This window comes from Urocitellus parryii, chromosome 15, assembly GCF_045843805.1.
Source record: "Urocitellus parryii isolate mUroPar1 chromosome 15, mUroPar1.hap1, whole genome shotgun sequence".
NCBI lineage: Eukaryota > Metazoa > Chordata > Mammalia > Rodentia > Sciuridae > Urocitellus > Urocitellus parryii.
Window position 1 is genome coordinate 43,730,609 of NC_135545.1, and position 13,920 is coordinate 43,744,528.

At 42.6% G+C, this 13,920-nt stretch overlaps 1 protein-coding gene across 3 annotated transcripts in view; it reads left to right on the top strand.

Annotated features, from left to right (window-relative positions):
* The window catches only part of Tango6 (transport and golgi organization 6 homolog), a 173,681-nt gene extending 166,970 nt beyond the window's left edge, over positions 1-6,711 (top strand). For all 3 annotated transcript variants that reach the window (XM_077793128.1, XM_026404520.2, XM_026404518.2), the window contains one exon: positions 4,135-6,711. In XM_077793128.1, the coding sequence (XP_077649254.1) occupies positions 4,135-4,311 (177 nt within the window). In that variant the 3' untranslated portion in view covers positions 4,312-6,711. The remainder of the gene's footprint in view (positions 1-4,134) is intronic.
* The last annotated feature ends 7,209 nt before the right edge of the window (positions 6,712-13,920 follow it).

A 13,920-nucleotide genomic window follows, 5' to 3' on the forward strand; every position in this document is an offset into this window, starting at 1 on the left:
AAAAAGAAACAAATTCCTTTAATGTAATAAAATATGAAGTTTTTTCCTTTTTCCACAGTTTCCCTCTCAACTTGTCATGTTCTTATTATTTGCTATTAATGTTATTCTAAGTAGAGAGAAACTAAAATATGAAATTACCAGCATCAGTTTTACTGCTCATCTTTATTTTATGAGACGCCAATTTTAAATGCAAATATAAGAACGTTTAACTTGTATGCAGAATCACCAAAATTACAGAATTTGTATGATACATGCACCTGCTACCAACACTATCTTTGCTTTAATGATAACAAGAAATGAAAGATCCCAGCACACTGGCACACACCTGTGATTCTAGCTACTCAGGAAGCTGAGGAATAGGATACCAAGTTTCAGGCCAGCTTCAGCAACTTGGTAAGACCCTGTCTTCAAAATAAATAATAAAAAGGGCTGGGGATCTAGCTCAGTAGTAGAACATCCCTGCGTTCAATACAAAAAAAAAAAACTAGGTGTCCTTCTTCCATCTGTTCTTCTTTTTTTTTTTTTTTTTTTTTTTTTTGGTGGTGGTTCTGGGGATTGAACCCAGGGCTCTATTCATGCAAGGCAAGCACTCTGCGGACTGAGCTTTATCCCCAGCCTCTGTGTCATCTTTTTTGGTGTAAATGTTTGGCTACAATATGGCAATAAATGAGTAAAAAAGGTTTGATAGGGTTCCTTGGTCATCCATGTTCTTAGAAAGCTGTTGCCGTCTTTCTGTGTTAGAAGCAAGTTCTAGTTGGAATGGAAAGTATGGCCTCTCCAGGCTGTCAGTGCCTCTATTTGCTTAATTGTAAATATAACAGATAGGCTTGAGTCTTGTCCCACATGTGAGTGAATTCTGTGCTTATAGGGCACAGTGACCTATAGGCAAATGCACTGACATGCAAATAGCACAGTCTCTGCTCACATTCATGCTTCATTGTCCATTGAACTTCACTTATAAAACAAAAGTTCAAAGACGAAATTATTAAGAACTTCAAGATTGCAACAGTATATCATTAAACCAAGCAAAATGGGGCCCCTTACCATAGAATCTAGTGTAACTTCACAGGTCACATACTCATGAAGCCAGCCCTGGTTGTCTGGCATTGTTCAGTAGATATTCTTAGAATTTGGGCTTTTACAAAGTCAGAGACTGGCCAGGAATGGCATACATGCCTTCCTTCATTCATGAGTATTTTATGACATCTGCCATGTGCAGATATGAGGCACTGTGGCTATACCAGCGTGAAAAAGGCAAGATCTGGCCTCGGTGTCAATAGTACCTATGGTTTATAAGGAGAAAGTTTTAAAATTATATAATATTTAATCCCCAGCACAAATAAATAAATAAAATCACCTAATAAATACTTAAAACATGATTGTGATGGGGGCTACAAACAGAACCACAGGAAGAAGGCTTAAGAAGGGCTTAGCAGGTAGGGCTAGGGAAGGAATCCCTGAGGACTCAATGGCAATTTAGGCAGAGGGTGGAAGAGTTGTAGGTGAAGAGGAAGCACAAGTCTTCCAGTAGGTAATAGCATATGCAAGGGCTTTGACCTAGGAAGGAGCTTTGCTCAGGAAAGGAAATTAAGGAGGTCCACACAGCTGGACACAGGCAGCCAGAGGGAAACCAGCTATGGCAAAGGCAAGTCCTGGGTAGCCTTATCACCTGCTTTCCTCCCCTTCCCCAATAACCACACTACAAAGGTCCTCAAAAGATAGGAAGGCTTGCTGTATATTCCTATAGCAAGTCCAAGAGGTGGTGCCACACACTTAGTATGCTTATGTGAAATGCCCTGTGGTCCTTGGGTCCAGACCCATGCTTGTCACTCATCAAATTCATTTCTCATCATTTACACTTGCCATTTCCAGTTCATTAACTGTTCCTAAAATGTACCTTCCCTTTCCTCTGAACTCTAATCACTTTCTCTGCTGTCTTAGGACCTTTACCATGTTCAGTTTTAAATTATTTGTGTGCACATTGTCTTCTCTTTCCTGCCTTTCCTGATGGTAAGCCTTTTAAGAGTAGGTTCTATTCTGTTAAATGGACTTAACAATCTTTACCTAATAGTGAATTCACTTAAATGTATGCCTATTTATTTACTTATTTTTATTTTTTGGTACTAGAGATTGAACCTAGAACACTTTACCATTGAGTCACATCCCTAGTCATCTTCATTTTTTTATTTTGAGTCAGGGTCTTGGTAAGTTGCTGAGGCTGTTCTTGAATTTACAATTCTCCTGCCCTTCCGAGTAGCTATCATTAAAAATGTGCCAGTCTGGGCATGGTGGCACATGCCTGTAATCCCAGTGGCCCAGGAGGACTGCGAGTTCAAAGCCAGCCTCAGCAACTTCGAGGCTCCAAGCAACTCAGTGAGACCCTGTCTCTAAATAAAATACAAAATAGGGCTGGGGATGTGGCTCAGTGATTGAGTGGTTGAATTCAATTCCCGGTACCAAAAAATTTTTAAAAAGTGTGCCACCACAGCCAGCACCTAATCACTTTTAATAGGTAATATCTCATAAAAAAATATTAAAAAGGTACAAAAGGGGACACTGAGGGTGTAGGTTAGTACTAGAGCATGTGCTTAGTATGCAAAAGACCCTGAGTTTGATCCCCAGCATTGGGTGGAGAGGAGGTTGTGTACTCTCAGGAATCTTGAATTTTATTTATTTATATATATATATATAATTTGTAAAATATATATATTTAGTTATGTATATATTTGTTTAATATTTATTTTGATACCAGAGATTGAACCTAGGGGCACCTTACCACTGAGCTACATTCCTAGCCATTTTTTTTTAATTATTATTTTTTTATTTAGAGACAGGGTCTCACTAAGTTGCTGAATCTGGCCTCAAACTTGCCATCCTCCTGCCTCAACCTCCAGAGTCACTGGGATTATAGGCATGTGCCATCACACCTGATTTTTTAATGTGTAGGTGTGTGGGGTTTTTTATTTATTTTTATTTTTTATGTGTGTTTTTTGTACTGTATTAGCTTTTCAATAAAAATATAAAATAAGAACACAGACTCTGGAATTAGAAACCTGATTTTACTAGTTTTTTGTTTAATTTGATTTAAGGGGGCATTGAGGATTGAACCCAGAGATTCACACATGCTCGGCAAGCACCCCTACCACTGAGCTACATCCCCAACCCCCTACCAGGTTTTTCCTGAGTTAACCTGCATAAAATTAGAAAATATATAGAAAGTATCTAATATAGTTCTTAGCCCAAAAAATAGTAGGTTTTGAGGCAATAAGCCCCAGACCAGAAGTAACTCCGCACATAGCTTCAGGCAAGTCAGATGACTCCTTGTGACCTATTGTCTTCTGTCCCTAGTTTGATCAGATGGTCCCTAAATCCCCCTTACTCTGAGTTTCCCTATTTCTTTGAAACCTGCTTCTTGCCAGTAGTTCTCACTCCCAAGTGAGAAACTGAGAAGATTTTGTAGGAAAATAGTAGGTACTGGGGGCAGGTGCTTTTAGAACCCTCCCAAATTCCATATCAGACCATGAGATCAAAACATTGGTAGTGAAAAATGGGTGTGGGTCCATCCATGCAGTCCTCTTGTTTCCCTTCACAGAGTGGCAATTGAAATATATGTACATATATATACATACACACACACACACACACACACACATATATGGGGGGAAAATATGGAAATGGAACTTCAGTGAAAAATTATAAAAGTAGGGGCAATAAAGGCATAATTGCTGAAGAAGTAGCCTCCTGAATTTCATAAGGTAAATACCTGTGTGGATGTTGGCAAGGGACTTTCTGGGGACTTGAGAGGAACATGCTAGTAGTCAGTTGTTTTGAGAGTGATTGTATGTGGGCAGCCTTGCCCATCTGTGGTCCAGAGATATCTGCCAGGCTTTGGAACTAAATGAATAGGTCTGGGATGTATCCTTGGTCCTGGAGTAAAGAGGAAGAGCAGTTCCCAAAGCTATGCAGTGAGGCATCAGGGGTAAAGAGAAATACAAGGGAAACCTATCTCAGGACAAGTGCCACAGCCACCCCTCCCTGCTTCTCCAACCTGAGGGCTATTCACTATCTTCTTAAGGGAGCCTATGGGTTTCCTCCTAGTAGACAGATGGTCATGACCCTATCTGTCTCTTACAGGTGCTGAGAGACGTCCTCAAGGATCTCTACCACCTGTTGAAGCACGTGGTGTGTTTGGAGTCTGATGATGTGGCCAAGCTCCATGCCCAGCTGGCCCTGGAGGAACTGGATGAGATCATGAGAAACTTCTTGTTCCCACCACAGAAGCTGGAGAAAAAGATCATGGTCTTGCCATAGACCTGACTCAAGGCCAGGAAGGAGCAAGGAGCTAGTAGCCAGAGCAATGCCTAAGTTTTCCAGCAGGTGGCCTCACTGCCTGTTTGACACTAGCAATATGGCTGACCTTGAGATGACACTGATTACTTGGGTCTTCAGGCTAACTGTCCTAAAGCATCTAGTTAGTCATCTTGCACCCAGCCTGAAACATGTGCCATTAAAAGAAAAAAATATTACAAATCTCATTGATCTGCACATTTTTCACTGTCCTTTAGAACTTAAAGAATAATGTCTCCTAGCTGGGCATGGTGGCGCATGCCTACAATCCCAGTGACTCAGGAGGCTGAGGCAGGAGAATCACAGATTCAAGGCTAGCCTCAGCAAGTTAGCAAGACCCTGTCTCAAAAAATTAAAAGGGCTGGGAGCCAGGTGTGGTGGCACATGCCTGTAATCCCAGTAGCTCGGGAGACTGAGGCAGGAGATCATGAGTTCAAAACCAGCCTCAGCAACTTAGCAAGACCCTGTCTCCAATTAAAAAATAAAAGGGCTAGAGATGTGTCTCACTGGTTAAGTGACCCTGGATTTAATGCACAGTACAAAAAAAAAAGTACTGGGGGCATAGCTTAGTGGTAAAGCACCCCTGGGATCCTAGTATTCCCCCCTCAAAAACAGATGTCTCCAAATGGAAGTATAATGCTAGCATGACTGATGGAATTTGATTAAATGGCCATTCTCTTGCTCCTTGAGGAGGAGTTGGCCACCCATAGGTCACATATTTTGGTATTCTTTAATGGTGAGATTATTATTCCTTATGATAACAAGGAGCATGCAGAGCTAATTGTCTTGCTCCTAAAAAAGCATCTGAGTAAGAGATGACTTGGGAGCCAGGGAAAGGAAGTAGTGTCTAAAACACGCAAAATGGAATAAAATTATCTTGGCTGGGAACAACAGGTCTAAATATGGTCTTCTGATATTGAGATGGAAAGTTGTAGAGTTGAGCAGGCTTTGCTTCTCAGAAAGAAAATACGCTGATTGAATGGTTGAATCTTCCAGAGAAGAAGAGTAAGCCCTGTTTGTCCAATGGCGCCATTTCCTCTCATTCCCTCTGCTGTTGTTTGCAAGGAGTTGCCCTGATTATCAGGGGGAAGGGGCCACGGCATCTCAGAGAGCTGGTGTCCTGCATTCAATCCTCTGCTCCTTTGGAAGCTTGAGTGTTTAAACAATGAAGTGATGTGAAATGCAAGTGGGTTACACACTGGTGGCCTGATGCCAGGTTTATTGAAATGATTTCAGATGTAGCACCGTGGTCTCTATTTATTTATACATTTTGGCCACTGCATTTTAATTAAAGTTAAAAGAGATGACAAAAAGGAGAAACTGCCTGGCCACTTGAGATAAGCCCTCCCCATTGTCCACACTTCGACAAGGTAAAGCAGAGTTCCTTAATCAGTCCTCTGCTCTGTAGGGGTAGGAGTGGAATTTTATCACAGGACTTTATCCCTGCCTTCCGGGGTATCCAGACCCAGGGGAACCAAAATACAATTTCTGAAAACTCAAGTGACTAAAGGATCTATGTATAAACTTGCCCATTTGCCAGTTAACAACAGGATATTTCTTTCTCTGGCCAGATTACACACCAGGATCTTAGTTTAGAACCTTCTTGGTAAGCAACTCTTTCAAGAGGCCAACTTACATACAGTTATGGGTCACGGTGAGCTTAGTAAACAAAGAATTAGAACAGGTAGTTAGGAATATTTAAGGAATATTTCTATTTAGCTAGTGAAGTGGCATTAGTTTCTGTTCTCCAAATCAAGAATGTCTTGAAGATCAGGATTGTAATTTTCACATCAGGGAAGGATCTCCTTTAGACCAACCAGATAGATGCACCTAAGAATGCTTGTTTTTTAGACTTCTTTTTTTTTTTTAAAGAGAGAGAGAGAGAGAATTTTAATATTTATTTTTCAGTTATCGGCGGGCACAACATCTTTGTATGTGGTGTTGAGGATCGAACCTGGGCCCCACGCATGCCAGGCGAGTGCGCTACCACTTGAGCCACATCCCCAGCCATTTTTTAGACTTCTTTAGCGTCCACAAAACCCACTTTAGACAACCAGATGCATATTCTCAGTGATTGATCAAACTTACTAATTTATATGCATCAAATGCATTCTAGTTCTGAGGATATACCCTAATTGATCACTTTGATTACACTGAGAAATTCTCTAATCTAAAAACCTTGAGAGCCTCTCAGAGCATCCTAGTCCCTGTGTTTCTATTTACAAAATGTCTCTTAATTTGAACTATTTGGCAAGAGGCTAAAAGTATCAGTTCTTTATTGATTTTGATTAATTTAATTTAAGAGAGTGACTTTCTGACTTTGTTACCAAATTTGAGAAGATTCCTTAGTGAAACCCTTCTAAACATGACTGAATTATTAAAATTTTCCCAGTTTTTAAACAATTCTTTCAAATTTGTGTGTGTGGGGGGGGGGGGGGGGAGGGAGGGAGGAGAAGTCCTTGGGAAAGAACACAATAGGATAATGAAAACACAAATGAATTTTAAAAGGCATAGAACTGCAAGGGCCCAGGACACATGGCAAGAAATTTCCCTGCACAGTGGAGCCTGTGAGGCGTGTCTTTCCACCTGCTTCCCCTCATCTCTTCTCCCTCAGAAGCTGCTTTCTTCCTGGTGCCCTCTCTCCACACCTACCATTGAGTTTCTCCTGGACATCACCTTCATCCCCTCCCTTATCCAGTGGCTAGACACTTGCACTCTCCTGTAGCACCCACTTGGTCTTTTGCTTGACCTGTCTCTCTTCCTATCCCGTCTCTCCCTTCCTGGTCTCTTCCCCCTCATTCCTCACCCCCTGTCCATACCCTTGACCTACAACTGAATGCACTGTGACAAGAGACATGCATGGGCCTAAAGCAGTGCCTTAGCCAAGCCCCAGGCTTCTGCCCAGGAATTGCCTGCTTGTTCAGGTTAGCCTTTCTGAACATTCTGGAAATCTTCCCTTCTCTGCGTTGTTTTTCTTTTTCTTGGAATAAATTTGCCCTTCTACAAGTCCTTAGTTATTTAATCAGCAGTCTTGCTTTGCTCCTTATCATACCTCCACACAGTTTTCCACATTTCCTGATATCCTCCTGTCTTTCCTCTGCTGCATATGTTCATCTCTCTCTTATTCCTTTACTTTACTATGGCTCTGCTCACCCATCCACATATAAAGCCAAGGTGCCAAGGACTAGGGTCAGGGGAAGCAAATCACAACAACAGCAACCTGTTGATCATCTATTATATGCCAGATGCTGCACCACACACCGAGAGCACAGCAGTGACCAAAACAGACAAATCCTCACCCTCAGGAAGCTTGCAACTACTGCAGTGGAAGGAGACAGACAACAAATAGGATCAGTGAAATGGGTAGGAGGTTGAATGGTGTGAGAGATGCTATACAGTAAGGCCATCTACCCGCAGGGAGTCAGAGAAGAGGGGAGCTGAGATCATAGGAAGTCATCCTCAGATGGCCTTGATGAGAAGTTGATAAGTGAGTAAAGGTGGGAAGGAGCACCCCCAGAGACAGCTGGGGACAGGAATTCCAGGTAAAGGGCCCGGAGGTGAGGGTTGGGGGAAGAGCCTCAACTCAAGGTGAGGAGAGCAGAAGAGACAAGGAGGTAAGGAAGGTGATGACTCTGAGCAAGGGGACAGGTGCAGACCTTTTCTACCTGAAATCCCTTCAGCTTGTTTTTGGAAAGTGCTTTCAAGCCAAGGTTATGAGTGCTATTAAAAAAAAAAAAAATAGAAACTACAAGGCTGGGGCTGGGGCTGTAGCTCAGCAGTAGAGCACTTGCCTAGCATGCGTGAGGCACTGGGTTCGATCCTCAGCACCACACAAAAATAAACAAATAAAAAAAGGTATTCTGTCCATCTACAACTACAAAAAATTTTTTTAAATAGAAAATACATATTACTACACATAGCCACTCTTTTCTTCCCTTCAATCAAAAGCAGCCAGCCCCATCCCTCCTCACCCCCCTACAGACCCAGCTTGGCTTCAGTTGCTCTGTGTTGTCACAGTTCCTCTTCTTTGGCAGCAAAAAGAAAGAGGAAAGCAAGTGTGTGGATCTACTTTGGTCCACCCCCCTCCAGTTCTCAGTCTGAGAGGGTGACTGTATGAAGCATCGCCTGCCACCTGCCTGTGACTCTAGCAGTTTGCCGCAGTGAAGGATGGCTGCCACCTGGGAGAGTTGATCAATTCATAGGAATAAGTTGGGGATGATCCATCTGACCTGTACAAAACCAGGTAGGCTTCTGCAGTTTGGATTTTTACAGAAATCCAAACTCTCAGCTGGGGAGAATAAGAAACAGCAGCTGAGTGCTAGGGTGGGCTGTGAAAGCTGGCCATTCTTCTCTGACCATGGTCTCCTTTCCAAATCTGTAACTCTAGCCCCCTCCCGCCAACAAAAACCTTAACCTCCAAGAGCTTCTCCAACAGCAGGTCTGCAGCCTCAGTCCTGCTGCAGTCACATGCAGCTGCTGCCTGAAATACAGAGCACCCCTGGCTTCATGCGCCACTCTGCTTGGAATTGAATCTCCACTTGGGGGTTGGGAATTTGGGGTTCTTACAATAATTGCTGCTGCCTCTTTGCTGGTCAGCTCAGGGCTGTACTGCGCACATGTGCTGGCAAGGGAAGAGGGAATGCAGACCCTCATACAGGCCCTGGGAGGGGCTTTGCTCACTTGGTATTGGAAAGATCATCCCTGTCTCCCACAGTTCTTCATAGTGACTTAGTAGGTTTGTGCTGCTTGAGGCCTCAGCTTTTGTGCTCCTTCCCCTGGTGAACCTCCATGGCCCCCCAGGAATACAAAGTAGCAATATCAGTTAGTCTGTGTTTCCTTTAGTTTGGAAATTCATTTCCTATCCAGAGCTTATCTGATGCTCACAACCATCTTGTTGAACAGAGAAGCAAATTATTGTTTTCCCCTTTTGGTGGGATTTGGCACCAAGTTGCCTGAGTCTTAGCCAGGCAAGGTAATGCATGCCTGTATTTCCAGTGACTCGGGAGGTTGATGCAGGAGGATCTCAAGTTCAAGACCAGCCTCAGCAACTTAGTGAGAACTTAAGCAACTTAAGCAGACCCTGCCTCAAGATAAAAAATAAAAAGATCTGAGAATGTAGCTCAATGGCAAAGCATCCCTGGGTTCATTTCATAGTATCAAAAAAAGAAAGAAAGAAAGAAAGAAAGGAAGAAAGAAAGAAAGAAAGGAAGGAAGGAAGGAAGGAAGGAAGGAAGGAAGGAAGGAAGGGGAGGGGAGGGGAGGGGAGGGGAGGGGAGGAAGGAAGGAAGGAAGGAAGGAAGGAAGGAAGGAAAGAAAAGAAAAGAAAAGAAAAGAAAAGAAAAGAAAAGAAAAGAAAAGAAAAGAAATTCCCTCAATTTCATCTCCACTCTTACCCCAGGATTACCACTAACAGACTGGTGGCATGATCCCTGCAGATCTTTATAAGTTACCATATTTTGCCATTATAAATAATGACATTTATATGTATATGTGTAAATATATGTATATATATTTTAGTCATCTATCTTGGAAATACTCCTCAGTACTTACAGATCCCTTCTTTTGCAGTGGTGGCATGTCTTCCATTGTTTGGGTGAACTGCAACTTGGTTAATTATTTGTCTATGGATGGTCAGTTGTTTCTAATTTCCAATGATTCTTGAACATAATTTTGCATAGGTAAGTGTTTCTATGCAATAAGGCCTAGGAGGTTGGAATATTGGATCAAACAGACCTGAACATTTTAAATATTAGTACCAAAACATCCCCCAAAATGTCTGTGCTGATCTACATTCCCCGCCCCCAGCCTCAGCTGACATTGCTTTAATACCCACAAAATGCACTGGGGATGTAGCTCAGTGATAGAGTGCGTGCCTAGCATGTGTTAGGCCCTGGGTTCAAACCCTAGTTGGGCAAACACACACACACACACACACACACACACACACACACACACTGACATGTGAGCTCAGTCTCCAAAACAAAGTACTGACACATTCTCCAAATAATTCAGAATCAGGAAATTTCCAGAAACTGGAGTGTTCTGTGTACCCAAACCACCAACATGGGCACACTAGCATGTTTTACAAGTACATTTATCAGCAGCAGTCTATCCCAGCTTTGGCTTACAAGTACGCACCAAGGGAGAAATCCTAAAACTCCATAGGTCTATTAAAAAGGGCTTTTTACCAGAACTAATACTCTGTTGTGAGTGTGTAGGGTATGCCTTTTGGTGGGGTTTGGAGTGTTCCCAGCAGAGTGACCATATTTCCTAAATTTTCAAGGACATAAGGTCTGATGGCCCCTCAGAGTATTGTATTTATCTTTTAAACCTCAGGAAGAACAGTGGTTGTGGCTCCTCATCCTTGTATGTAGTAATCCTGATTGTAGTTACCCCTGTAGAGAACTTAGTATGCACTTCAGTGCACTCAACACGTATTAGCCCTCTTAATCCTCATGGATGGGCCTTCAAGATGGGTATTATCGTTTCACAGATGGGAAAACTGAGGCATGCAAAGATCTAATTACTTGCCCTGGATTACATAGCTAGTAAGAAGTAGCCAAACTAGTACTTGGACCCAAGCAGTCTGACTCCAAAAGCTGTGCTTTTAACCACTGGGCTTTGCTACTACCCAATAGATACTCTGTTTCCAAATTGCAAACATCTGTTCTTAGTGTAAGTGAGAATAAAGAAAGCAGTAATCTGCTTGTTTACATGGACCACCTATGTCAAGGTATGTTAACCCCCAATTCCCTCAAAATAGTGTTCTTAGGGGCTGGGGTTATAGCTCAGCGGTAGAGTACTTGCCTCGCATATGTGAAACACTGGGTTCAATCCTCAGCACCACATAAAAATAAATAAAAATATTGTGTCCATCTTTCAAAAAATCTTAAAAAAAAAATAGTGTTCTTACATCAGACACTGAGTCAAATACATCTTGTGTTTGACCTTATAGTTTGCCCAGAAGCCAGAAACCAGGTTTATTATAGTTCTCCAGACCACCTGCTCCTTTACTTTGGTGACTTTTTTCTTCTTCCATGGGGTGGTCAAAATGACAGAGATCTAAAACGGACTTCCTGAAAACAGGAGAGGCAGAGAGCCATGTCTCTCTCAAGTGTGCAATTTAGAGAATGTTGCAAGTTTCCCCAGGAACCTCCAACAGAAGCCCAGAAAAGTCCTTTCTGAAGGTCGTTGTTTTAGCCCTTTCATCTCCTGAAGCAGGGCTTTAGTTCTTAGATTTTATTTTCAGAATTACAATGAATTATTTTTCTTTACTTTTTATTTTTCTCCTTTTTTTTTTCTTTTGGTGCTAAGCATCCAACCCAGGGTCTTGCACGTGCTAGGCAAGTCCTCCACCACAGAGCTAAATTCACAGCCTCACAATGCATCATTTTTAACTGTTATCCATTGGAAGAGGCTCAAATCATATATACATTAATAGCTCCCTTCTCATACAATTTCTTTAGAGCAAAAAAAATATGCTACATGAATGACCCTCCTTTTGGAGAAGGGAAAAGTAAGATCCAAAGAGGTGAGGCATGAGTTCAGCTGAGTAGAGAAACTTCTTCCTTCATTCATGATATGAACCATTGTGCTGGATCCTGAGCTACTGTGGGGGCTGGTGGGAGTTATTTCAGAAGAGGGAAGTTTGCAGAGCAGCCATGAAGCATAGGAGTACTTCTCCATGGGAGACTAGGAAAGCAGCTGGGCCTCTAAGAGGTTTGTTAAATGATGTAAGATTTCATCTTCACTGTCTGCCATAAAAGCTGGAGCCAGCTTGGAACAGTGCAGCACAGGTAGCACCCAGTGCTAGGGAGAACAAAGCCACCTACTCTGTACTTCCGTAGTCTCTAGAACAAACCCCCCACCCAACCTTTATTTGACCACATACCACTTTCAAAACTTCAAAATACATGGCTACTGTATGAATCCTAGAGCAAAGCCAGACTGAAAGTAGGCTTCTTCACTAGGAGAGGGAATGGCGATTTTTTCAGGAGCTGGGTGGGGTGAACCCACAGAAGGGTACTATTCAGAGATTTCAAAAAACGAGGTTCTAGCATCAGTCATATAGGTCACAGGAAAGTCTTCTCAGGGATTCCGTTCCCCAGAATAAAGCTGCTCAGGTCCCCTATGAGCCTCTAGAGACTTTCCCCATTTTGGGTGGTGGAATGATCACCAAAGTATAGAAGTTTGCGATTTAGATGACAAAAGCTAATCCAAGGTGTTTTGGCAACTGTCCTCCCCTTGCCAAGGGCTGGCAGGGACACACACACACACACACACACACACACACACACACACACACTCACACACACTGGTTCTCCTAGAAGACAGTAGGCAGCACCTTTGCCAGTGAAAAGGTTGTTGAGCTGGGGACTGACCTTTCCATCTGGTCCTGCTCTCCTCTGTGTTTCTCCCTGGCTTTCATTCCTAATTTCCAGTTCAAATCCACATCCTTTCTCGTTTTACTTTCTTTCTTCTGGCTCGATAGCTCATTTGTTCAGCGTTAAATTCTTTTTTTTGTGGTGGAGGGGCAGTATGGGGCATTGAACCCAGGGGTACAACCACTGAGCCACATCCCCAGCCCTATTTTGTATTTTATTTAGAGGCAGGGTCTCATTGAGTTGCTTAGTATCTCGCTTTTGCTTTGGCTTTGAACTGGCGATCCTCCTGTCTCAGCCTCTCAAACTGCCGGGATTACAGGCATGAGCTTGGCTACAGTATGAAATTCTTTTTTTTTTTTAATTATAGTTAGACACAATATTTTTATTTTATTTATTTATTTTTATGCAGTGCTGAGGATAGAACCCAGCACCCTGCACGGGCTAGGAGAGTGCTCCACCACTGAGCTACAACCCCAGCCTCCAGTGTTAAATTCTTTTTTTTTTTTTTTTTTTTTAATATTTATTTTTTTTTTTTTAGTTCTCGGCGGACACAACATCTTTGTTGGTATGTGGTGCTGAGGATCGAACCCGGGCCGCACGCATGCCAGGCGAGCGCGCTACCGCTTGAGCCACATCCCCAGCCCCTCCAGTGTTAAATTCTTAAAGTCAGTTAATTCAAACAGGTGCCTACACTAGGAGCAACAGTGCCAGAGAAAAATAGGTAGAAACTCGGGCTGGGGATGTGGCTCAAGCGGTAGTGCGCTAGCCTGGCATGTGTGCGGCCCAGGTTCGATCCTCAGCACCACATACAAACAAAGATATTGTGTCTGCAAATAACTAAAAAATAAATATTAAAAAATTCTCTCTCTTCAAAAAAAAAAAAAAAAAAAGAAACTCTTCTTCTACGCTCTAGGTCTCACCACCTGACCAGCTGGCTCTCTGCTGGCCTGTCTGTGCCAGAAATGTACTTGCAAATCTCAGAGAAGGAAAACCCTGGGGATGTGTTCTTAACACTGGATGCATAATAGAATTGCCTGGGGAAATGTAAAATATTCAAGCCTGGGGCCCGCCCCCAGCAATCTAAGCAAATTGATCCAGAGGGGTTCTAGGCATTTGGTGGTTTTTTTTTGTTTGTTTGTTTTGTTTTGTTTTTTAATATTTAATTTTTAGTTGTAGTTGAACACAATAT